General features: G+C 42.3%; 1 protein-coding gene across 2 annotated transcripts in view; it reads right to left on the bottom strand.

Annotated features, from left to right (window-relative positions):
- SLC9A7 (solute carrier family 9 member A7) overlaps positions 1-25,968 on the bottom strand; it is a 72,257-nt gene extending 46,289 nt beyond the window's left edge. The window contains exon 1 of one of the 2 annotated variants that reach the window (XM_040054695.1): positions 25,701-25,968. In XM_040054695.1, coding sequence (XP_039910629.1) covers positions 25,701-25,968 — 268 coding nt within the window. The remainder of the gene's footprint in view (positions 1-25,700) is intronic. The other variant, XM_040054696.2, reaches the window with a different exon arrangement.
- Between the last annotated feature and the right edge of the window lie 667 nt (positions 25,969-26,635).

Genomic DNA, 26,635 nt, shown 5'->3' with positions numbered 1-26,635 from the left:
CCACTCACATGTGGCACTGCATGTGCCATGGTCTATTGATGTGCTTGTGTTCAGCCCCAAATTGGATTCAACCTCAGAGGTCTTTTCCAACCTAATTGTGATTCTGTGATCCTGTCTTGCACTCAGCATGGCTAATCTATTAACCACTTTCTCAATGGTGCAATATTGCCTGTGTGGCACTCACCAGCTTGTCACATTGCTGCAGAAGATGCAAACTTTGAAAAATGGGAAGAATTTTATGTTCAGCAGTGTAAGCACATGATAAATCCTCACTACATTTCAGTAATTTAAAAAAAAAAAATAAATAAACCCAGCTTTTTTCAACAGGAGAAGAAGGCAGAAGACGACAATTCTTGAAGCCTGGAAGAAATTTTGAGGATATCCAAACCCTAAATTTCTGAATAACAGATTCCAGGTCATGCTTTGTCATTGTCTTAGGGCTATTTTAGATAAGGAAGTTAAAAGACAGTAAACAAGTGGGTAGTTCTTCCTCCTTGTAGGCAGACACAGCAGTCTGCTAACAAGGGCATCTTTGTAATAAGCGTTTTATTCACTTTTAAAATAAGCAAAACTAAGCATAGTTTTGAGTTTAAATAAACAGATTACACAAAAAAGGTTTTGGCACACTGTGCAGAACCAAATGTCAAATTAACTTGCTGGCTTTGTGCTGCCAGACATGTGCACTGTGCACTTGTGCCTTCTTGCCAGCCTTTGCTTCCAAAAAACTCACAGGAGCGTAGGGATCTTGTTCTTTTCTCATATTGTGCGATATATATACATGTATGGAAAAATGGTAAAAAAAAAATTATGAACTACAGGGGCAGGCAGATATGCTTTATTCTGTAATGCACATTCCTACTGGTGGTGGGGTTAAAGAACAGTTTCAAGGTAGAAGAATGATTTAAAAATACAACTATCAAGAGATTTAAACAAAAGATTGCTTAGGAATTTCATAAGTTAGTTTCCGAAGAACTATTAAATTTCACATACAGCTTTACATCTTTACATTTGCACATGAGAGCTATAACCCCAGAAAAATTAGTTTGTTCCAAATAATTTGAAGGGATGAGTAGGCCCTATTAGCAAGAGAGGAACCACAGAAAGATAGTAATAAATATGTCACAAAGTGACAGCCAGTGAGGAAAAATTGCTCTTTTTATTCTCCCATAGAATCTAAAATCCAGAAGAGAAAAAAAAAAAAGGAAAAAAAAAGGAAAAAAAAAGTTTAGAAGCATTAAAATAAACCATAAACCCACAAAACACACACCCCAACCTGACAGCATCTGTCAAACAGCTTGAACTGACAGGCAGCCCTGGAAGAAGCTGCTGATCTGTGGTAATCACGTGTGGCCTCTGGTCCAGGCACGAGACTATGAGTCAAGGCTCCTGAGCCAACCCCAGCCGTGGTAATGACCTCAGTGAAAGACCTTGGAGAAGCCACAGAAGACAAGTTAAAGAGACAATCTCAACTTAGAAATAAAATACCACAGTTATAAAGGGCACAGGTATTCGTCAGAAATTACAGAGTCTGCAACTAATCTCTACTCGAGTGTTTGCAAATTTAGTTACTGAATAGTCATTGTTTCATGCAACACATTTAACAAAGCATTTGCTGTTAAATACTTTGTAGATAACATTTTAAAAGCTCCTTTATACTTCTCAAAATATAAACTTCCCTCCTTATTTATAAAACCCAAGTAGCGAAAGCCATACATGTACTAATAGCACATTGGTTCCTAGAGGCATGAGCAGCAATGGGCCATCACAAAGACACCAACCTCTGCCCCACTGTGGCTCCCTTTCCTTCCCTCGAACAGGACTGACTCCCTAACAGAGTGTCATCTGCAGCTGGTCCCAGTCCCCTGCAGCAGCAGCAGAGCTGAAGCATTTCTTTCAGCACAGACTTCTAAGCCAGATGAGTAAAACCCCAAACACCGAGATTCTTTCCCCCTTCCCCCGGGCACGTCAGTGACCATGCTGCCAGGCACCAAGAAGAGCAGGACTAGCAGCAGTTTTTATGGTGTATAAGGTGCATAAGAAAGCTTTCTATTAAATCCTTGTGTTCTCTTACTGCTTTTTCTGCATGCTAGAACACTCAGCATATCTCAAAGAGGAGGCCACAAGTGCCTCAAAGTCTGAAAAATAATAATGTCAAGTCTTTTGTTACAAAAAGATTTACAGTAACAGCACCTGGCTCAGGCAGTTCTTCTGTTACAAAAAGATTTACAGTAATAGCGCCTGGCTCAGACACTAGCAAGAAATGAGCTTTCCAGTTTAAAAAAAAAAAAAAAGAAAAAAAAAAAAAACCTAGAAAATAATTATCCCCCCTACTAAAGCTTCAGCAGAAGGAGTTATTAATCTGTCATTGCAAGAAGTCAGGCTTCAATCTGTAACCTAATTGAAACTCATTAAGCAGCAACAATTTCTCTGCTGACACTGTCATTTAATTTTGAAGGTTTGACTTAAGGAGAGGAGGAAGGGGGATGGGGCAGGAAATACATCCATCTTGGTACAGTTTTGGGTTCAGAGATCTCACAATACCTATGAGGAGTGCAGCTAGGTGTGTTTTCTTACTAAACATTTTGACATCCCAGCCTCAGGCCTTCGGTCATTTGTAGAAGGTAATAAATACTGTGTGGAGGCCTTCATCCTAGAAACTATTCCTGGGAATTTCTGGTTAGGATAGGGGCCAAAGCAAAGTCTTAGGAGGAAAAGGACAAGAAGAAATTTAAGCAAGGTAAATGAAATAAAACCTGTACCAGAAAAGTTCTGGAGACAACTGGAAACATTCCAGTACTTCTCTCTTCCCAAAGATTTTTTGTACCAAGCTCTTTCCAGTTACTAACAACATAGCCTTCTACATGTAGAAGAGGCAAAGGTTTCAAGTTAAATGAATTTTCAAGAAAATAATTTTTTGCTGTGGCAAGCCCCATGGTCTGTAGTTGTGGGCAGAAAAGCACCCAGCACTTGTAGATAAAATGGTTTGTGGCTTACAGAGAAATGCACTATCCCAAAAGACAGAAATAGCAGCAAGATGACAGCTCTGGCTTTCTGTGATCATTGTGTCTGCCCATAGAGGCCTTGTTATTGCAGCATCCAAACACACACAGTCCAACAGAAGATCTAGCCCATCTCATAGAAGCAATCTGCCCCTTACAGACACATCCCAAAGAAGAGCCAAGAAGCCACACGTTTCCCGTTCCTCCTTTCTGGGTGACTACTCCAAGCACAGGCACTTCATTGACCATGGCCTTCTACAACCACACCACAACTGTCAATCCCACTGTACAGCTGTTCTAACATCCATCCCAATACATGTGCTTTGGGGGGGGGGATGAAGAGCCAGCAAATGCTCTTCTAGAACCTTATGGAAAACTGTCCAGGGGAGCAAGGGAATCTACTGTTATGTGGTTTCACATGTAGCTTGAAATTTAAGCAGTTGTTTTAGTACTAGCTGCAGAAGCCAGCAAATGCCTTCTGCCACACCTGCGGTGCGTGAACGGTTTCACGACACTTCTGCCTTCCTGACTGATTCCCATGAGCTGGAGAAGAGGAAAGAATGCACTTTGAGCTGTCACAAAAAAAGCCAGCCAAAAGCTCAGCCTGCTTACAAGCAGCACATTGTCCAGAGGTCCCACAGCTGCAATTTCTGACCTCCTACACAGCCTGTTACCACCCTCCTTCTTTCCTCCTAAATTGGCACAAGCTTCATTTTTTTCCAGCTGATCTCACCCTACAGTTCTTAGCCACTAACTTCTTGCTCTTCTCCCACTACACACTGATGCCTCCTTGCCTGCTCCCAATCTCAGGTGCTGCTGCAGCCTAACATTTCTGCCATCCCTTACATCTTTAGCACCAGTGGTGCCAACAGGGTGCCCGAGCAATCACATCCATTTCATCTCTTCTCTACATGCTGCCTCAACTCTAACCCCAGCACGTCTCACTACTTGCACAGAAGAAGATGGGGACCTATGATTTCATGTTTTCTCCTAGGCAAAAGGTGTCAGATGAGGGCTAATAAAATCAGATTTACTGGAGATGAAGAGCAGCCAATTGCTGCTACATGGAATAATCTGACCCACTGACATCCAGGGCAGCTACTGATACCACAGGGGTTTGGTGCAAGGCCCTTCAGCAGGACAGAAAAAGGTAAGGATTAAAACTGCCTTCCAAAGGCTGATCCCACCTACATGGGCAGAACCATTGTGCACCCCATGAGCTTCCTCAAACAACCCATTTTAAATGTGTAAACCATATTTTACTTATGCTGTCTTTTGGGTATTAATTCCTCACCCCTACATATTCTCTTGAACAAATGTGAACATATTCTCAAGAACAAACATAAGAAATTCTCAGGTTAAGACAGCAGGTTTTCCCCCACACAGTTTCAACAGAACAGCTCTCAGCCCAACTCTAAAATTTTAGGTTTGGACGTGTGCCAAACATTCACTATAAAGCAATTCTTGCATCCTGAGGTAGATGAGTACTCTGTCAGGAGGATAACAAGCCAGAATAAGGATCTTCATTTCACTTTTTTCATACCACACCACTTTCAGGGCTCTTTCAGATAAGCATCACCAGAACACCCTCCAAAATTCCTTAATTTTCTCCTGACATGATTTATATGGGTTCAAAAATATCCAGTTTCATCAATAAAACTGTCTAACCAGTTCAGTTGAAAATTTGCTTAAGTCAAAATTTGCTCTTTAGATAATTTACTACACATGATACTTAGAAAACCCCATGAATTTGTACATTTGCCAGAAATATGAACAACTGCCTCCAACATAAAACTAGAGGATGGGATGGACCCACACCCATGCTCATGATGAAATACAGAGAGCAGCAGGCCCTGAAACCAAGCTCACCATGCACATCCTTCACCCTTTTTGCATACATGAGTTTAAGTAACCTGCCACATCACTGCTCAGCTGTAAACTTCACAGCCTTTTCTTTCCACTTTCCCCTTTAGACTTTTCAAGTAAAATACAGTATCAGCTAATTCTGGCTTCTGTTCAATTTCACTTCTCCGAAGACTATGAAAATTGCATGACAGGATAATACAAATGCCAGTGACAGCAGCATGCAATATATTATAATGCATTTTGTCCAGCTTGCCACAGCCATCCCAAACCACAGGAAAAACAACCAAAACCCACAGAACAATGGTATGTATAGATAAAATGTTATTCCACTCTGCCCTAAGTGCTGAGGCAATCTATATCCATCAACACTGCTCATGGAGAGAGCTATGGAGAGAGCTACCTTGGAGAGCACACAACTGGATTTTTTTTCTTCTTTTTTTTTTTTTTAGTTATGTGCTAGTACTGCTGCTTTTGGACAAATGGTTAAGAGATAGATGACTAATTAGATACTCCTTTTGAAACTTTAAAAAGTAATTATTCCAAGATTTTCTACTATGTCAATTTGCAGGTTAAATGGCAGTATATCTGCACTTATTAATATCCTTACAGCACAAAAGCTTGACAAGTAACTAACACATAAAGACCTCAGATTTACTTCAGTGTCTAGAGCAACTCATTGCAACTCCTGTTTTTCCTCCACCAAGCTTTGGCTTGGTACCAGCACTCTGTATATCTTGACATTTAGGGAAGCCACTAGAAGTGGTGAATGGCACTTGCCCAGAGCCAGCAGGAAACACAGCTGTCATCTCTTCCTCTTCCAAGCAGCCAAGCATTAAAACAAAGATAAACCAGCCTAGGATTTCCCTTTTCTCCCCTTGCTGCTCAAAGCATCAAGTCAGAAGGTAAATAACTTTTCCTTTCAACCCACTGCTTGAGGCTTCCAGCTCAACAGAGCATTTTCAGCACAACATGATACTTTTTACGCCACAGAAGACATATTTTAATATGTCTTGAAGTATTGGAGTTGAGTTCATATACACCTCATAGGCAGACACTGAATGTCTTTTGTGCAATTCATGTTTAAAAAGCCACAGATGTGCTTTAAATGAAGTTCATTTTTTTAGACACAAAGTCCCTGTTGCACTTGAAGAGATTTCTGATATAACGATTTGCCTTTTAAAAGCCATTAGCAGTTTGCAGCAGCTTCCCACACATTTCTCTTTCAGGCTGCTCATCACGATGGGTGGGGAAAAAAGGAAAGTACAGCTGCAAGCAAAACAAAGTGTTGAGGAGTTAGAACTGACTTAAGTCTGACAAACAAATATAAATGTTCAAGTCCAGATTCAAAATTTAAAGACCTATTAGAACAAAGCATTCACAACTTACAACTGTCATAACTACAGAGAAAAAGAAATGAGCAAAAATTTACTCAAGCCTCCAGGGAAAAAAGAAAAAAAAAAAAAAGGATTTTTTTTTTTTTAACCTTAGATGTCAGCTGAATGTTGCTTGCTAAAACCACTTTTGAAACCTAAAAAAAGCCACTTCTGTGGTTTTAAAGACTGAAATGTTTTGGAATAGTTTTAGAAAACTCCCAAACCACATAACAGAGCTTTTCAATTTCAGCTATGCAGCTTCTTACACAAAAGTAAATCAAAATGTTATTACCTATAGCATGGATTGCCTTGGTGAAATACACCAATGTAATAATAAATTTTTAATTTGTGTACTATTTTTTACTGGTTGAGGGTTTGCAGACTGAAGGAAGTCAGATTTTTCACTTAGACTGTCCAAAAACTGGGAGAGGTAAATTTGGAGTACACAACACAAAGGATGAATACTTTCCACTATGACAAGTAAGTCCAGCTAGTGGGAAACTGCAGATTTCAATCCTAAAAATTGACTCCTGTGTATACAAAGAGAAAAACAAAGTTGAAATCAGAAGTTTGGGATGAAAGAGCCCTTATGTTCATAGATGCTGCCAAAACAAGTTTATTCAGACAATATTTCTCTAAGATTGTCCATGGTTTTTTGCTAGAGAGAAACACAAAAAAATTGTCTTTATGGATCAGGCTCAGCTGCTTTTTTCTAGCACATCAGCAGACCTTTTTCTGCTGCTTTCACTGTTGCCATTTCACTGACAGATATTCAACTCCTCTGTTCCCTATGGAAAATCTAGGTCCCAGTGAACCATTCAGCAACAGGTAGACAACCACAACATGCAGGCTGCAGCACTACCTGGACACTTCTAATACTCATCCTCCTAAAAAGGCAACTTGAGCCTTGCCACATCCCCCAGTGATCAGGAGAAAACCCAAGGTCCTAATGTGCTACACAAAGTATTCATTCTGCAAAATAAACTTAAAAGTTTAATACAACAGGAGCATGGAGCCACGAAATTGATGACTGCTCTACCCATCATACACGGTGTTGCAAGCACACCTCTAACTTTAAAGAGTCTGGTAAGAACTCTGGCAAAAGTAAAAGGTGGTTTTTAAAAGAACTGCTCTCACTGAGGTTGCAGAGTATGAGGCTTATTAAATATTAAGGCCAGACAAATTGCAGAGATGTCAGCAAGAATCAAGACTTTGCAACCCAATACTGACAGGCTGAGCAGTCACTGTGGTATCCTCAACTAATACCGCTGTGGATTTTGCAAAAGTTGTGATTGCATAAAAAGTGATTTGATTTCTTTTTCAGACAAGGAGTAGAAAATATTTCTGTCAACAACATTTCACAGTTCCAGTTTCTGAGAAAATGCCTCATGAAAGCAAGGCAAGTTCTATCAAATAAAATTTGTATAATTCTATCTTGCTAGACTTAAGCCCTATCCTCATTGATGCTTGTGCTTTAAAATAAATTTACTGTAAAAGATTAACTAGAGACCTCCATACAAGATTTTTAAAGGGGATTTAAAAAAAAAAAAAGTCAATATATCTTAAACAAAAAATAAACCAAAGTAGTAAGATGCTGTTAAAACAGCTAAACACTTACTACACTAGGAAGAAAAAATCCAAATAAAGTTATGAATATTTCCAAAGAGGCTTCCATCACAATTCTGTCATTAGTTACAAAATATTAGAGACAGTTTTGTATATTTAGCTAGGCTTCCACATTTGCCTTGCTCAAAACTAAAACACTGACTCATGGGACACCAGAAAACTCATGAATGCTGGGGCAGGGAAGGCACTGTGGTACAGAGAGAGCAAGGAAAAGGGCTGGGTGACAGCAAACAGACTGGCAACAAAGCAAGGATAAAAACACTTCCCAAGAAGCAAAGTGCGAAGAAGCTGTAACCAAACTAGCGTGGAGCTGCATCTCCTGGCTTTTCTATTCCCTCCATCACTGGTATCATTTCTTCATCTTAACTCCAATAGCATGTTTCTCGGCAGAACACAATTTTCTAAAGCAGACTGAAGTGTTCCACTCTGCACAAGCAGCGCAATAAACTTAATTTCAGTTTGCTTTAGAAAATTGCTCTCTACTCCCAGAAATCAACAGGCAGAACATGAGAACACTGCGCTGGGTTAGATAGCTCAAACATCAAACCCAGCCCCATTCCAACACATGCCTTGGATTTACTCTAAGATTAGCCTTGCTACACCTCACAGAAGGTAGCTGTGCACTAGAATAATGTCCAATTTGTTGAAATTTGTTAGGGATATCAGCAAGGTGGCTCTCTTCCAGGAGTGACAAAGCCTTCAAGTAAAGCCATGCTGTTTGCAGAGCTAGATTCCAGGGCTGAGCCTATAAGAGCTACCAGGTGATGGCAACAACCACAAGTCCCTTTTCACCAGAAGACATGACATGACTTGGCCTTCTAGAACTAATAAGTATTTAGGGGTTTGGTTGAGAAAACTAGTGGGCTTTCCAAGTTCCACTGATACATGAGAGCATATGTGGGAGCAAAAGAAAAGAAAATCCCAATTGCGGGCATCGGGAAGGAACAGCTGAAAACTTCAGTGAATGGTTTAGATTTTGTTCCTTGCCACAACTCCTTTCCTGCAAGATGAAGCTCTGCAAATGCATCTCAGGGTTTAATGATCATGTGAACCTCTGGAGCAGCCATTACATTCCCAAAGAACAGAAGGAAGGAAGAAAACTTTACAGAAACACATTACATGATAACAGCTTGATATACCACATGTAAACTCTCTGCTAGAAGCTAACAGACACCACCATGAGTAAAGCAGGCCTTTCAAGTCAACTGTTCCAGGTGATTTCCTATTTTGGATACACCATCTCCAACACTACCCAGGAGCTGTTCCTCACTGCTGCTGGAAACACAATACCCTTGAGTCTCAGATGAAGGACAAGTTGGACTAGTGCAGCTGAAGCACAGGCGAGGCACACTAGCACAAACAATGATACATTTCCTTAGGATGGAGAGAAGCAGTGCACAGGTTGATCTGATACACTTTCAGAGTATGAGTATGACAGTCATTATTTTTTCAGTATCCAGAGACCTGGTGAAATATCCTAGGAGTCTACATGAACATGGGGTATAGTTATATTGGACATTGTTATTCAATTTTCTGTGCCAGAAGTAGCATGGAAGTTGGTTCATACAACCATACTATACAGTCCAGTTCCTTCAGTGTGACCTGTCAAAATCATCAAGTAGGAACATGAAAATAATTTTATCTATGACATGGCTATAGTAATACAAATCCAGCCTGACAGATAACAGCTGGGCAACTGATGTCTAAAGAAGTGCAAATATTCAATTAACAACATCTCTGAGCAATAATCACAGATGTCCTGATATCAGGAAACGCAGTCACACCAATTCCTGTCAAACTAGGCAACACACATACATTAGCAGAGAACTGCAAAAAAGCACACCACTGTGTGCTCAAGTCTAGCACTAGCAAAGATCCTAAAGACGGCAAGTACAAAATAACTTCTCTGAAAATCCAGAGAAAACAGTGTTCAAAATATGCACCTAGGTGGTTTATATAGCACTGTGTCTTCATCAAGATATTTTCCCCATTGCTTGCTTCCTTTCCTCTCTCTCCCTCTGTCTGAAACTGCTGCTGTTTTCAAGCTCTTAGTTTGCTGTTCAAGGGCCTTCATGCAAGAGTTGTCAGTATCAAACTACCAGTAGCAAAATACTGTTCAGAGAAGATTGTCTTCAAAAAGCACCACTAGCATTCACCACTTCAGTAGCTGCATCGAAGTCTGGCTATATTTGCTTGTTGACTCAACCAGAAGAGATTCCATAGTGAAGTCTCAAAGGCAAGAAGACCTTTTTCAGAGCAGAATATTAATACTGTGTGCAATAAATGACACTCACTGAAATGCTGTAATTTTACTACATATATTTGGTTCGTGCAGTTGCTAAACCAGCTACTGCCAATGGAATCAGAACCCCCAGGCACTCAAGACATGCCTGTACCAGACACACTACTCACACATACCCTCCAAACGCCGAACAATTTCACTGTAATTCTCTACTTTAAATTATATTGTACTAGCTTCCTATGTTTTATCTATTTGCAGTGTTGGTTGTAGTTGAACCAGATTGTTAACAGGAGATATTTCTAAATTGCTCCAGTGATGGAGCACTGGGAAGAGCTGCATGCCACCTGAGAGTACAGCAAGTGCCCAGCAGTCATTTACTCCAGATTAACATCTTATGCAGAAGAGATTTACCACTGAGAATAGAACTGCTAAAGTGCTTTATCCAAACATCATGGACAAAAGTCTGCACCTACCAACACCTACCCCATCAAGGCCAAATTGGAAGACACACAACTCTTGGTCACAGTACTATTTATATTTGAGAGACAGGGAACATCTCAGACTCCATAATCAACTCTGATCTTGAGCAAGCACAGCAGAGTATTCCTCGTGTTCCTCATTCAGTGCTCCTGCCATACACAGTGCAGCATCCCACTCAGAACTGAAAGCACCTTTTTGATAAGGTTTGTCTGATAAGGTAAGCACAGCTAGCAGTGCAAAGTAGAATTAAAATCTAAAATTACAAGCTTTCAATGAGAAATAAACAAATCAATCACACTTAGGAAGAGAGACAGCATGTGCTGTGCTAGTGTGTCTTGGACTATACACCCTCTCTGAGTACTCTACTGTGTTTTAATAAAAGGAGTATGTTACCCAATGCTAACATTTTTTTCAGCCCAAATACTCCACAATATACTGACAACTGAATAAATGCCTGGGACAATCTTCCCATTCATGACTGCTGGAGTTCATCATTCCTACTTATTCTTCATCCTTTGCAGATGCAGTAATCCTTATGAATGCAGGCTTTCTTCAGATTGTAAAGAATTGAAATAGGGCCATAATGAAAACCAATCCAAAGAAAAGCTTTCAGAGCATGCACTGAAGATTTGCTGATCTGTGCAATGGTCAGCTAGAAAACATACACATTACAAACAAAACAGGAAAATGTTTGAAGTAGAGTAAAAATGGCTTATGGAGCACTGCACAATTTAAATGTTCTATTTCAAAAACCACATGTGCTTCCATATGAATAAAGTTTTTTCACAGTACCTTCCCTCCGAAATACACAGAAGGGCTACCTTTTCCCATTCCTTTTTATTTAGGGATCAGTAAGTTGCAGAAAGAAGGAATGACAAAAATAGGGAGAGGTTGCAGATATGCTGAAACATTGTTGCAGGTACTGTGGAGTTTCCTGCTGCTTCCGTACAAAAATATGTTCATGTCAGGTCCTGACAATGATGTGCTCTGAAGCAATTAAAATAGTTCTTGAGAAAAGGAAAATTGTTGCTGCAATGCCTATTCATGCCAAGGACCTGAAGAGAATTACTGCTTCAGTGAGCCTCTCCTCAGTAGCAGGCAAACCAGCCAAACAGCGTCTTTGCTAGAGCCCAACACACATACACAAAAATATATATATATATATTTTCTTCCAAATGCTAAAAACAAATTACACAATTACAAATGTAACCCAGTAAAAGGCTATATTTTTCGCTTTTGATTTTAACAAGCTGTATCAATTTAAGCAAGAGGAATTGTTATGAAATATGAGCAGGTTAAGCAACAATAAATGGGAGATCAAATTGGATAACTGCTCCTTACAGTGAAGTGTTACCTAGCTGTTAGACTCAGGTATAGAGAACCAGTTTGGGGATTGGAGTTAATTATGGCATTCTATTTGCTGAGAAAGCAAATAGACTCTTCAGACTACCATATTCTTCTGGAATAAATAGCTGCAATATTTCAAAAGGAGCAGCAGGACTTTGGGGATGAGCACAGCATTACCATTGTTACCATAATGTTTCAGGCTATGAGATCCAGATGGGTGCAGGGAAAATGTCATATTTGTTATAATAGCAAAACACTGACAAAAGGTGTGCCCAGTTGCTCATGCTAAATGCTAACAGACTGAACTGCCAGATCATTGGGAAAACACTCAGAGTGTCAGGCTGCCAAGTTCTAGGCCACAAACACAACAATTTTTTAAAAAAGTTGTCAGACAATATCATTACATATATAAATTAACATATTCATTATCCTTTATAATGACTGGTCACTACTAAAGTATTTGCTTTGAGGACTGGATTTAGTTTTGGTTACTCTCTGAGTAAAAGATCATATTTTCCAGCAGTCTAAGTGGAAAACTTTCCATTAAATTCAACTGAAAGTTAACAAGGTGTGCCACAATCCTTCTGCCACAACAGTAACTAAAAATTTTCACCAAATCAAGATGAAATAAAGGACTGAGAGGACCTTGCAACATGAATAATGCACACAATACCCAATATTAAGACACTTGTGGCAAACACCAAGCCCCCACTAGGCAGGAAACCCCTGTTGATTGTTTTATAAATACTCAGGCACCCTTGAAAAAAAAGAATTAGTCACCTCTTTTTATAACTGTTGACTTGAAGAAAAGGGCCACAAGAAGTGACTCCACTCCCCTGTGCCAGGTTAAGATGCAGCCATGGGGGAGGGCACCCCAGCACCCCCACACTCTGTAACTCGCCCTTCTCCCGTGAGAGACGTGGCAGCCTGCCTGCTTTGCACTGCTCTTATAAAGGAAAAAGTCCGGATGTGCTGCAGGCACAGGTAGATACGCAAAGTCAGAAGTGTGATCATTACAAGAGCAAAGAGCATGCACGGCATCAAGGGCTTCAGAGTAGAGGTTCCGCTTTTCCTGGAACTGTGAAGACAACGCTGATGGAAATCACTGAGTAACGACAGAATCACAGCTCGTGAACTGATTCAGCAGTGAGTTTCCCAAGCAATGTTGAGCAAGCCTTGCACTTCAGACCTCTTCCATCTTGAAGAGGCAAAAACTTAAATGAAAAGGTTTTACAGTACTTGGATACTTGGTATTTCATGGCGCTGTAAATACACACACATATTTTTATCTCCATCCCATATAAACAGGCAGTGATAAAAACTGAATTCTAGCTTCAGGCTGATGAGCAGCATTAGCCCAACTATTCCCCTACTCCCTGCTATCAAACAGTTCCTGTAGGTGTACCAAGCAAGGAGGAATACAAAGAAAAAAAGCAGCATCATAAACAGGTGACTAAAAACATTTATAAGGGCTGAGCAAATTACTTGTGTTAGTTCAGAGATGGTGCAACTGACACTGATTTCTGAAAACCTTTGTCGCTCTATACCTCAACAGCCTAACCCCAGTCACAGCCAGGACCCCCCTCCTTAGTTTAGTTCCTAAGAGAAAGTGCTCTTTTTCAGGATTTCCTATTTGTTATCTCAAAGATTTGAGGTTACTGGACTGTGACCCACAGACTAAATAGAAAGGTCAAACAAATAGCACAGGAATATAGCAAGGAAAACGAGACTAGTAAGTCAGAATATTTTTCTTCTTTGAAAAAATTCTAGTTTTTTAGCCATTGATTTGCCACCTCTAAAAAGATTCATATCCTCTCCCAAATATTTCTGTTCTCCCGTAGTCTACATCTCAATCCATTTCAATTGAAATTTTTTCAATTTTCATTGAAAATGAAATCATCTCTCTCTGTAGACACAATTTAGCCAGGCATTTCTCCTTGGGGTACCTGTTGCTGCAGAAATCTGTTCTGCAACTTCTTCTGGCCAGGTTAGGTGACTTCTTCAGTACTGGCTGACTTCGTGCTCACTGAAGCTTCCAACAGGACTGCTTGATTCTCAGCCCCATCAAATCCTAAGCCATTGATAAATTTTCCTGGCCAATATGACCACTTGTCTAACAGAACATGTCCTGCAAATGTGACATCCTAGTAGTAACTCCTAGTCCAAGGAACTTGGTCAGTTCAAGCTACAGTATGAAAGTGAGCTTTGTTCCAGACATTACAGACATTAGAAAAATATGATACTGTTTTAAAATGAACTTTCCCTAACTTTGAAGCCCAGCATTATGGAATGGACCTCTGGAAAACTAACAGAAATAGTAATGTCTTCCCAAACCTTCTTAGCAGCTCTACAACACCTTCCTGATGGCACCAGCCCTCTGCCTCCAAACCTCAGAAAGCCCATAAATCTGTTTGTCAGCAAGCTGGCGTTTCAAGCCTCTCAACAAGTAAGGTAAATACAATGTAACAGGAAAATCACCTGCAGTGAGAGAGTTAAATTTAGGAGTATACCTAACTATTAACTTAAGGTGTATCAGCTTTCCACCAGTCATATATTTATCTCAGTATATGATTCACAGGCTTTTTATATTCTCCACACAACATACAGTTTATGTATCAGGACAATAGAAAGAAGAACCTATGTTTTAGCTGACAAGTTTTTCTGGAGTAAACAAAAAAATACCATATCCACATGGAAAATGGTATATTTTCTACACTAAATCAAATGTAAATAAATACTATTTCAAATCAAGTGAAGCATCAGAAATCTGTCTCTGTGCTCAGACAGAGTATTACACAAGAACAGGCTATTCTGGAAAGTGAGCAATGCAGCCCTGAGGTGTGCATGTCGTGTGTGGGTGCACACATGGGTCGAATGTGATCTGTTCAAGGATCAAAAATGCCATGCACCTGTTGCATCATTTGGATTCTGGCACTGTGATGTAATTACAAAAGCTCCAATTATCGTTCTTATGCACTGCCCTTTTCTGCATTTAAGTGTTCCGAAGATGTTGGAAGCTTTAACTTACTGAAAGATTGATTTCCTTACAAACTTGTTATAAATTTGTTACTTATTACAAATGTTACAAATTAACTCAAATTTCCTTGCTGACTGTTCAAGGAAAATTCTATAACATAATCCTGGTGGTAAATAGGTCCAAGTTTTCCTCTCATAGCTGTGAAATCCATACATTGCTCACGAGTCAAATTTTAAGCCTTTTTTAAAGTATAAGGGCTAAATTATAAGTCTTGGTCTTGACACAGTCTATTAGCAAGTTAAAATGTTAGTTTGATTCTTGTTATGATTAAATGGTCCTAGAGACAGTGGCATCTTTATCTTTCACTTTACTGAGGACAGCTGAGAACACAAAGCAAGAGAGGGTCGGGGGGAAAAGTTTCTTATAACACAGACAGCAAATGTTTAATCTGAATGAAATTCTCCTGTGCCTTGAGAACCAGAATAGCAAAGGAGCCAATACTGAAGTGAAAGCCTGGACTGTAGATGACTAGAGAGACGTAGGAATTCGTGCCTTACTCATATGTTAGCTAGAAATAACTTCCACAGCTTAAACACCTTACAGGTGAAGGCTAGGCACAGATAGTTTCATTAGTGGTCAGGGGAACCTCAGTGATGAAGACTGTGACAGCAGGAGGAAGATAAAAATGACAAGCTATTTCAGGCGTTCTGATATTGAGCCAATCCTCACATTCCAATGAGGCAGGGAAGTGAGCGAAGATTTTTAGTTTAGACTAGAAAAAAAAAGTAGGTCTGATGTATGGAGAGGAATCTAGGCTGTCAGCTTTAAATAAGCTATTGGATGCACCATGGAGAGAAATGAAGTAACAAGGAAAGAGTGTTAGGAGATTCCTAAAAAAAAAGCAAGCAGTCAGCATAATACAATTTCTAAGAGAACTAAAATACATGACAATAATAATATCCACAGGAACCATTGGAGACCAAGGCTTATGTGTCGTCATCATATGAATGAAGGAAGAAGAGCAAAAGGAGGTTAAAAAAAGTTTTATAGACATCAAGCTCCAAAAATTGTGGTAGTCTCAACTTTCTCTTAGAGCTGTGGTAAAGGTATCACCTAATGAAGAAAAACAACTTGTGGCCTGGTAACAGAGAAGTAAAGACAACCCCCGACTTTGGCTAGTGAGCTTAGCAAACCAAGTGTTTCAGAGGCAGATTTTAGGGTTGTTGGTCTGGTTTTTGTTTTAAGAACATAACTGTAAGTTTAAGTAGTACCTAGAAGACTGAGATCCTGATCCTTAGCCTTAGCTTTCACAGGCTAAGGATAAAGTGATCATAAATGTGGGGTAGATTGTGCTTACACCTCCTGCCCCAACCATTCAGTCTTTAGAAGAGGGGCTATATCATACGTACGGACAAAAAATAATGCAACGTTTCCCCTGTCTGTAATTAGGGTTCACAAAACACTATCTAACATCATAAGCACCTGGTGCAATGAGATTAGGTATTTGTGTTTGAAGTACAGAGAACAAAAAATAAATGTAACTGTCACATCTTTTATACTTTGGAAGAGATCCCAAAACCATTAGGATTAAAAAATGAAAATGTTGAAATAAGTAGACTCAAGCATTTGCCAGCAAAAGCAATAAACTGTTTTTATGGCTCCCTGAGGAAATGGGGGACATAATCAAGAACTAAGTATCACCAAGATATCTATGTTGACATTTCTCTGTTTCACGCAGGCACATGTTTCATGCAGCACACTATGCTGCAATTATATTTTGTTGCTGTAGCTTTACAAACATCATTAGGAAATCACTCACTAACTCTTCAGTCATGTAGTGCTGAGGAAAAGATTTATTTTATATCTATGTATCTCTGTAAAAGGTAATCAGAAAGATGTTATGTGTGCATGTATACAAATTGCTTTAACACAAATGAATCTGGTTGAAAGAAGGTTAAAAGTCTCTAGATATAAAAATCGACTTCATAAACAAATTTTTGCCAAGTCAGACATACTGCTGTACAGAGATCAAAAGCAATAAAGGTTAGCCTGAAACAATGTCCTGGCACCCAGTTGCCTATATCAAGGTCTATTCTAGCATTAAGGTTATTTCACACACACCAGCGCATCTTCGAAATACTCATCCTCTTCCAAGAATGATTCACTGTAACCCATGTCTGGTGGGAATATGTTCTCTGTAAGACACTAGTATTGCAAATAGGTATGAAAAAGCCACACCCTTTGAGCTGTGCAGAGTAAAAAGATGACTCTCAAAGTATAAATCTTCAGGACAAACCAAACAAGAAGTGCCCGCTTGAATTTTGTGAGCCAGGAGACAATGCTACAGCCAATCCTGCCAGGCACGTCTGTGGAAGGGCACTTACAGTCAGCCTCCTCTTCTCTTCATATACAGCATTATATAGTAATCAACTAAAATATCAAAGATAACCCAGGAGAAACAATCGGGTGGCACTTCCCCAACAGAAATAAGGATTTAAAACAGTTTTCTTCTTCCATATTATTCCTGTATTTTCCAGACAGTGCAAAACTGCAGTGTAGCCTGTGATGCCAATTCCACTCACTGCTTTAATTCTCCTGTGAATATCCTTCCTCCCAGCTAGTGAGGGACCCCTCTGTGTTTGCCACTTTAAACTCTTCTAGGGAGCCTAACTTCTAATGGCTACTTCAAAAGCATAAATTACACAAGGCTAAAAGCCAATTAAAAGAGGTTGATATTCACTCACTAAGAAAGCATTTTAAGAAGAACAGTCAAGTTTTCTCGTGGATAAGGAAAAACTTTTCAGGAGAAAGGCCATCACACAAGCAGTAAGTAAAAGGAAGACTGTCACAAAGGAATGAGAAATAGGAAGGATTGTGCAGCAGTAAAACAGTAGCGGAGAGGCATATGGCACTTAAAATGCAGGTCCCCTTTCACTACTGAAGGACTTGATATCAAGTGCTAAAAAGTATATGTGTGGGGAAATCACTTCTTGCTTTCAAAGCATATAGCACTCATTCTAATGGATTCTGAGTAAAAACCAAAAGCAAGTCAAACCCATGTGGGACACTTGCTATTTATAAACTATCATCAGTTACAACGTCTTTCTGTTAGCATCTCATATTCAAAGCAATGGCAAAGGTTAACAGCAGTTTTCATATTTAATCCAGTTCTTGAATTAATGGAACAGCCTCTGAGCTCCAGAAGCAATAACTCTCTTCCCAGTGTGTTGGCACTGCTCACGGACACAGCATGCCCTGCTGCAGAGCTGACACAGGGAAGACTCTCCCACGTAGGTGACACCAAACCACATAAGCAGCTTTCTCTTTACCTACCTACTGATGGCAAGAGATGCAGGTTGCACACACCACACTTCCATAAACAGCCAGCACATTAAAGACTGTCATCTTATGCACAGACAAGTTAATTGCATAATTACATTTGAGAATACATTTGTATTGTGTTCCTTTGTTTCTTTTTTTTTTTTTTTTTTTTTTTTTTTTTTTAGGTCTTAGTGAGAAGTGAAGACAGCTATGGAAAGGCATGGCATTCTGAATAAGCAGATCACTTTATTTAAACATTTCCACAAGTCCAGTACACCAAGACCCACAGCTCTGTTGTTCAAACTCCCCTCTCCAAAGAGCTCACAAGGTAACAGAGGAGAAACCAGCAATGCACTCAAATACACTTAAAATATGCGACAGGTGTTCTGGTGGCTTCAGCTGCCTTTAAAACCATCTACTACAAACCCATTTCAACAAGGAAGAGGCATTTTGAAAAAAGCTACAAACAGAGAAAGTGGCAGCTGTGGAGAAGTGACCCAGGCTACAGCAAACCTGCAAGTCCCCTAGTGCAGCTTTAGGGCCAGGACCCTGCCGTGGCAGCAGTTCTACCCCATTGCTGAGCCAGCAGGAGTAGCAGTGTAGCCAAGCCCACAGATGCTCCTGGCAGCAGGGCTGCACCCACAAGAGCTCTGCCAGGAGAGGCTGTGATCTTTCTCCATGTGTCACTCACACGTACATCTGTATCAAGGGAAATGAGGAGCTTCCACACAGCCTTCGAAAAGCAGCATGGAATACCAAAGCCAGGAAGAAAGCACAGGAAACTACACATCTCCTTGGGCTAAGAGCAGAATTTATCTCCTCAACTTTAATTTAGAAGGAGCCTTCAATTCTTTCTCCCCAGTAAAAGAGGAAAAAAAAAAAAAAAAAAAAAAAAAAAAACAAAAAACACAAAAAACCAGTTTCTTCCACTATACTTCTCCAAACTGTTTCTTCCACTATAGCTCTCAAGGCTGTTTATGCACTTATAAAGTAAAGTGATTTGTCTGATTTCAGGACATGGAAAAAACCCTAAACCAAATTTTGGTTTTTTCCCCACAATTTTGCTTTTCTCCCTTTGCTTTTCTCCCTTCACACTCAGCTAATTGCAGGCTGAAGTGCTTTTTAATAGGGGAGAAAAAAAAATCAGTGCATTTTAGCTAAATTACCTGGCAGACCAAAAGTATCTGAACTGCTGAGAATGACTCTGTATTCTTTACAACACGAGTAGAAAACCCTTCAACACAAATACTCTTCTAAAAAAATTGCTTGCATCACATTCTTTCAATATAGAAACACCAGTTAGTCTAAAGCAGGGCGAGAAAGGCTATATTCAGTGTTTAACATGGATAAAGCTTTAATCCTGAGTCACAGATAAGTACACTGTGCTGGGAAAAAAAAAAAAAAGTCTACAAGCTGGTATTTCTGGCTGTCAGCATGGACACAACACACTTGAGTTAAATACTGAGGTGGTCTCTTGAACACACAGGGATGTTGAGCAGCCCAGTGCTGGACTCACAGCATTCAGCACGTAAGCAAGGAGAGGGCATCCATGATACACAATGCCTGCTTAAGACCTAGATAGGAACCACAAAATATTTTTACTTCTGTCCCCTAGTAGGCCAAGATATATAGTTCTGGACTGCAAACTGCATCCTCTTTTTTTTTTTTTTTTTTTTTTTTTTTCCTCCATTTATTAATGGTAGAGCTGAGGTTCTTACTTCAGATATCTGGTTTCTAAATCAGTTGAGGGTGAAGCTGCCACCTCTACCTAACAGACATAATGGTTGTTCAGATAGCCGAAGATGGGGGTGGAAAAAGGTCCCTAGCAGATGCAAGGAAAAGGTGTCACCCAACCCTCTAAGATGTTTTGAACTACTCTGCAGAGTCAATTGGTAAGGGGATCCCAACTTTCAGAGGGAAGGAGTCGGGGAAAGGGCTGCTACGCACCCACAAAGCAAGGTTTGGGAGGCTGAGGACATAAGAGGGTCATAGCTGGCTGAACCATGACAATTTTCTGTCACAGGGAGCTAACTGAGCCTTCCCAACACTGCTTCCAGAGCTACCTATGTGCACTGCAGGAAACCATCCCAGCTTGGAGTCAAGGCCAATCCCTTAAGAAGGGAGAGTTTGGGTAAGTCAGAGGCAAGGCTTACCTCTGCTTCCAGTTGTGCTGGGAGCACACAGAGCAGAGGTCCAGAGTTCTCCATAGTCACTGTTAGTGAGCCCAGGACACGCAGTACTTCATAAAGATGTTTCACAGGTTACACAGTACTCCTAAATGGTGCCCTGGACTGCCCGTACAGATGACCCAGAAGCACTTCACACTGTGTGGATAATTGCTTTGGGCGAAGGCAATTTCAGTGTTCAGGTGGTCTGATCTGTCTATAGCACAGAAGTTGAGAAAGGTTTATTAAAGATACATGGCAAAGGAATACACAGCTATAACCACTTCTGTTCAGCACAACATTTTAAAATTAAATTTCTGAAAGAAGAGTATCTGAATTGTTCATTCTATTTGAATGATCAATTGCAATTCATTACAGAAAATTTACAATGCAGTATTGTGAAATCCAGAGATAAGACTGTGTACTAGTTGCCATGCAGATTTTTGTTAACACAGCCAAGGAAACTTGCACTATCACCTTTCTGTGACCATCTTTAAAACAAAGGCATACTTTATCAAAGAAAAAGGAGAAAGGTGAGAACCCAGGCCTCTCTCCCATCAACCTCTTGCCAAAAACATAGACCTTCAAATACTAAGTAGAGAAGCACTGAGATGGGGACACCATCAGCACCTGAGAAGCGATTCTGGGCATCCTGATGGACTTGATAGTTTTCATATACTCCCTCACCATCTCCTTTTCTGTTTTCTCATCTGCACCAAGAGCGGAAGTCACTAGAGTTCCTGCAGATGTTCTGCGTCTACACAACAGTTCAGTCCTTGCGTACTTTCAGGGAGAATCATAGGCAGACCTCTTTAGAGACATATTTATATTGCAAAGTATCAAAGGAAAAACTGAGAGTGATTCCAAAAGAAATTTTCTGAAGTGGACAAAGGAAAACCTCAAGTTCCTACAGGGCCCAGACATGGGCAACATTAACCTGTCATGGGACCACCTCCCTCTGACAAGCAGCTTGTGCACCAGACATCAGGTTACCTCAGCTCAGCACACTCCAGCCAACACAGCCAGAGCACTCACAGAGGAGCAGAAGGCAGGCAGGCGTGTGTGCTCTGCAGTATTACAGATCTGGCATATGTTTGTGGTAACTTTCTAATTCAGATGACAATCACAGCACATGCAGGGGAACACCTTCCCCCTTCAGCCTCCGTGTGGTTCCTACAATTACACGGTGCTGCAGAGCAGTACCAACTCAAACAGCCAGCTGTGTCACCAAAGGCTTCCTCATGCAAAAGAAATCCCAGTTGCCATTTCTCTCTTCCTTGGTTTATGCCATGATCAGAAGGTATTCTGGTGCTGATTTGACAGAACTTCTCATAAATATGAAGTTAACAGACTAATTTATCTTAATTAAGTACACTACCCTTATAGAAACAAATGAACAAAACCCCCAAACCCACAGAAACAAATCCCTAACCCACAGAAACAAAAAAAAAGAAACCCAAAATCACTGCCCTGAGGACTATAGATGAACTGTGCTCCAAAGATATTTCAGAAACACAAGTAATAATAAGCTATCCAACTATGCTTGCCTGAAGAGCAGGTCTGAAATACATGCAGGTTAATAAAAGCTTCCTTCTAAATTTCTAGCATTCCTTCTAAATTTCTCTCACAAGAAAAATTTATAATTTTTCCATTCATCCACAGACCATAAAGCAAGCTGACAGAAAAGATTTGTATTACAATTAAAACATGCTGAGCAGACAAAAAATTGAGCAAGACTCACTTTAAAAGCCTGTAACAAAGTAATTTTAAATAATATTCAGGAAGAACAAGCAGGTTGCTAGAGAAAAGATAATGTTCTCAAAACTGGGGGCCCAGTTATGATCCTAAATCTAGTAATAGGAGGTTTATGTCAAAGTGGCTTATTAAGAACCGAGACTGACATTATTTTGCTGGCAGTGGAGATGAGTTAGGTCATTTCTAGCATGTGTAGATAGATACCAGGACTCTAACAGAAAGCGCTGCAGCCGGAGGAGCTAAAAATAGACCTTTTCTGTATCTACTCTGAGGATACAGAAACTTAGTGTGATACAGAGTATTCCAGAACAGATATAATGTTTTTATCCTGAAGATTTACAGCCTCTCTCTCATTCGTGTTCCACGAGAGGCAACAGAAGCATTATATCCCTCTTCATTTACTATTTTTCTTTCACAGTACCCACGTCCAGTTTGCTTTTACTTTTAGCTGCAGCACGAGCATGTGTGGCCCCCAGACATTCCAGAACAACCTCCTAGACAAGAAGGTACCTGATAGGAGTGACACCTATGCTGATTCATGGCCAGTAGCCTGAATTACCAGGTATGAAAAGGGACAAAGTAATTGCCCAGTGGCAGTGATACCACTGGATCTGCTGGGAAACATCTACTTATCCAGGTGGCTGCCTCCTAAGGAGCAGGGTACTGGGGGCCCACCATCACTTCCTACCCTTAAGTCCGCCCTGAGCTCTCCAGGTGCGTGGTCCATGTCCTGTTCCTACCACATGGTGATGCTTCTCAGCAGAGAACCAAGAGACCCACCAAACAAAGTCTCCACCGAACCTCCTCAGGAAGGACGTGTCTCGGAACACTTTATCCCCCAACTCAGACCAACACTGAGAACAGCAAGCGTCGCGATCGTTATCACAGGCTGAAATACATGTGTCAGCAAAGTTTCAATTCCCTTACTTCTCTGTTGTGGATTGGTGTTTGCTTGAGTTGTGTTGGATTTTTTTAATTGTTCCATAATAACTCACATTAGCAATATTAGCAATACTGTCACTGGAGCAGCTGACATTTGCTTTAATATTTGTATTAAACTTCCACAGAGCAGCAGCCTTGTTACAATTTCAACACTACAATTCCATTCTATTTAGCACTAATAGATGCTTGTGCTTTTAGGACTACAAACTCTTTCTTCGACATATTTATTGTCTTATGATTTTGTGTTTAAGGCAGAAAGATCAAACACATGCACTTTAAACACACATGTAGCTTTTTTTGAAGTGCATTTCTCAAATAGCGAGTTATGAGCAGAATAGAAACCCATCTATCAGTTTAACCACTGTCTTTTAAACAAGGAAGGAAGAGGAGACTTAAGCCCAGTTATCAGAAGTATAACAGAAAGTTACTACAACTACACTTGCTGTGTTGTTCTTTTTGCTCTATAGAAAGTCTGTGGAATGTTAAAATGAAGCCAAGTCTCAGCAGAGCTTTACCAGCATGGAGGTTAACCATGTCAGGTGGGAACTGAACTTACTAAACATGCTTCCTAGGGTGTTTTCCATGAAAAGACAAGAGTCCATTTGTTTGGGAGGGAGAACAGCACGTATTTTGATATAATAAGGGGACTCATTTAGAAGGCAAGTATATTGAGGAACAATCTATGAAAACAAAATTATTTAAGTGAGGGCACACCTAGAAAATGCAATAGTTTGAGCCAATTATTCTTTTTTGGACGCTGCCAGTGGCACTGAAAGAGATGTACCATATTGCCTCTCATAAGACAAAATTTCAGCATTTGCACATCAAATTGGGAACCTAACACCCCTTTCACAGATCAGGACCTGCATGTTAGAGCAAACTAATTTGAGTTTAATGAGAGGCAGAATCTCTCCAGCTGAACAATTTCTCATTTCCCACGCAGCTCATCAAAACGCATACCTGAATGCCCTTGATGCCCTGACACTTGTACTGCATGCATTAGCACACCCACATACACAAAATTTTCAATGTAAACTAAACCATTGAAATGATCATAAAACATCATAAATTAATTTTCCAGAGGTGACAACACTAGGGTGATATCTAAACATCCTCAATACCACCTTACCCCATCTCTTTTCCAATCTATACAGTTTACCGTCTCCTGGGCACTCCTCAGCTGCTAAGCATAATCATGCCAGTGCATAACTTACTTACATACCCGGTTGTTTTTCATGTCGGTTTTCAGCAATGAGCAAATGTGAAGTACACAGCAATGCAGCAAAGAGATCAGTGACTAAGAGCAAATTGGGATGGTTTAAGAAAAGCATCAGCAGAGGAAAATTCCACTGCTTTGCAAGCAATCACATAGCTTTCAAGAGCAGTAGTACTCATCGGGGAGGAAACGCTTCACTTTCCCCCTCCCCTCAAGTGCTGAATTTCTCATGTGTGGTTACCCTCAATATGTTTGTCCCGACCAACGTCGGGCAGGTGTTTCACACGGTTCAGCAGGAACAGATTCTGCCGGCAAAGGAGAAGTGCCCCTGGCGCTTACGGCAGTAGCCAATCACCAGCAGACAAATAATTTTTCAAATGGTTGGCTGCTCTTCACTGCAACCCACTATGCTCCGTGTAGCAAACTGCACACCGAAAAGAACCACGGAGTTCCCCGTGGAGCCAGGGCCCTGCGTCCCCAGTTCAGGCTCACCTGCTGCCCTCTGCGCCAAGCATTGACAGCACCAGGAAGAGCAGACCAGCACCATTAACATCATCCAGCACAGCCCAGCTCCTCTGGACCATCAGCCCCACAAACGCAGGGGAGACGCACAGCTTCTCCTGAGGGATCTAATTTCCCTTTATTCACATCCGCCGAGAAGAGGGGCCTGGAGTGGGCGAACTCAACTCAACAGAGCCCTCGTTCCATCGGGAGGGCCCGGGATGAGCCGCGGACAGTGTCAGGGTGCCTAGTCAGCGTCACTGCGGTCAGTCGGGATCCGCAAACCCGGGCCGCCGGTGACAAGCAGCGCGCCGACAGCCAGGGAGCAAACCCGGCCGGAGGCGAAGCACGCTCCTTTCCGCCTGGTGCGGCCAGAGCGCGGCGAGGGCAGCGCGATGGCGCTTTCCAAAGTCATCGCTGCGATGACCTGCACGGCTCGGCGCTCCGTGCTGCTGGAAGGACGGCCGCCGAGCTGCCTCTCTGCGGCGGGAAGGGTCGCTGGAGCGCTGTCCCCGGCAGCACGGCCGCAGCGGTGGAACGCACCTTCCCGCGGGACACCGCTCCGCTGCCGCACGGGAGGCTGCGGACCGCGCGTCCCCCCTTCAGTGTCCTTCTGTCCCCAACCCCAGGAAAGGCGCCGGAGAGGGGAGGGGATCCAGAAGCACTGGCGGAGATGGTCGGGCTCTGCGGCGAGGGGCTCACGCTGCCCGGGGCTCGGCCTACCCGGGCTCTGCCGCCCGCCAGCCGCAGCGGCTCGGTGCTCCTCTCCTCCGGCGGCACGGAGGGGCGCGGCCGGTACCGGGCCCGCCGCCCCCGCCCCTGCCGGCACCTGCCGGGGCTGACAGCGGGGGCCGAGGAGCGGGCGGTGCCGCGGCCCCGGCGGGACTCACCGTAGATCATGGCCAGGCCGGTCTCGTGGAGGAAGCGGACGCGCCGGTGCTTGAAGAGCCAGATGGTGAGGATGGTGAGGGTGAGGAGCAGGATGAAGGTGAGCAGGCTCACGCTGTCCTGCCGGTGGCTCTCCTCCGCCTCCTTCTCGGTGGCGAGCTCCTCCATGGCGCTGCTGCTGCCGCCGCTCCGCTCCGCCGCCCGCAGCCCCCCGGCTGCCAGCAGGAGCAGCGACAGCAGCGGGAGCCGGCGGCGCAGGGGCCCGGCCATGGCTGCGGGAGCCGGGAGATGCCGCGGCGCCCCGGCCCACGGGCACTGCCCACCGCCCGCCGGCGGGGGAGGGAGAGAAGGGCGGTGGGAGGGAGCGGCCCCGGCGCACAGGAGCCCGCCCGCCGCCGCCTCCCCCGGCCCCTTAAAGGCGCAGCCCCGGCGGCGCTCGCCGCGGCCGGGCGGCGAACGCCGGTCAGCCTGAGAGCGCGGTGTCGCGGCCGGCCCCGCCCGGAGGAGGTGTAGGGGTGGGTGAGATTTCCCTCCTCCCCCGCGGGGCTGGTTCTGCTCCGGGAGCTCCAGGTGCCGCCCCGGTGGCGCGGGCGGAGCTGCGGTGCCGCCGCCGCTCTCCCTCGCCGCGGTGCGGAGCGAACCTGTGAGCGGCTCTTACACCGGGGCGGTGGTAGAAATCATCACCCCAGAGCCCGCCCTGCCCCGCACGGCCCCAGTGAGAACGACAGGCTGCCGTGGGTTTTTTGTTTTGTTTTGTTTTTGTTTTTAATAACGCATAGGAAAACTTACTAAACGCAAATTGCTAACTTGGAGGTTTTCATCCAGGTACATCCTACTGGACATTTGCTTCTAGGAAACAAGACAATTGTAGGAAATGAATAGAGAGCTACTCAGCAATTTTAATTTGATGATTTTTTTTTTTCCTGAAAAGAAAAAG

This window comes from Hirundo rustica, chromosome 2 (genome assembly GCF_015227805.2).
Source record: "Hirundo rustica isolate bHirRus1 chromosome 2, bHirRus1.pri.v3, whole genome shotgun sequence".
NCBI lineage: Eukaryota > Metazoa > Chordata > Aves > Passeriformes > Hirundinidae > Hirundo > Hirundo rustica.
The sequence above is the reverse complement of the archived record's forward strand: the minus strand, read 5'-3'. Positions and strand labels throughout refer to the sequence as shown.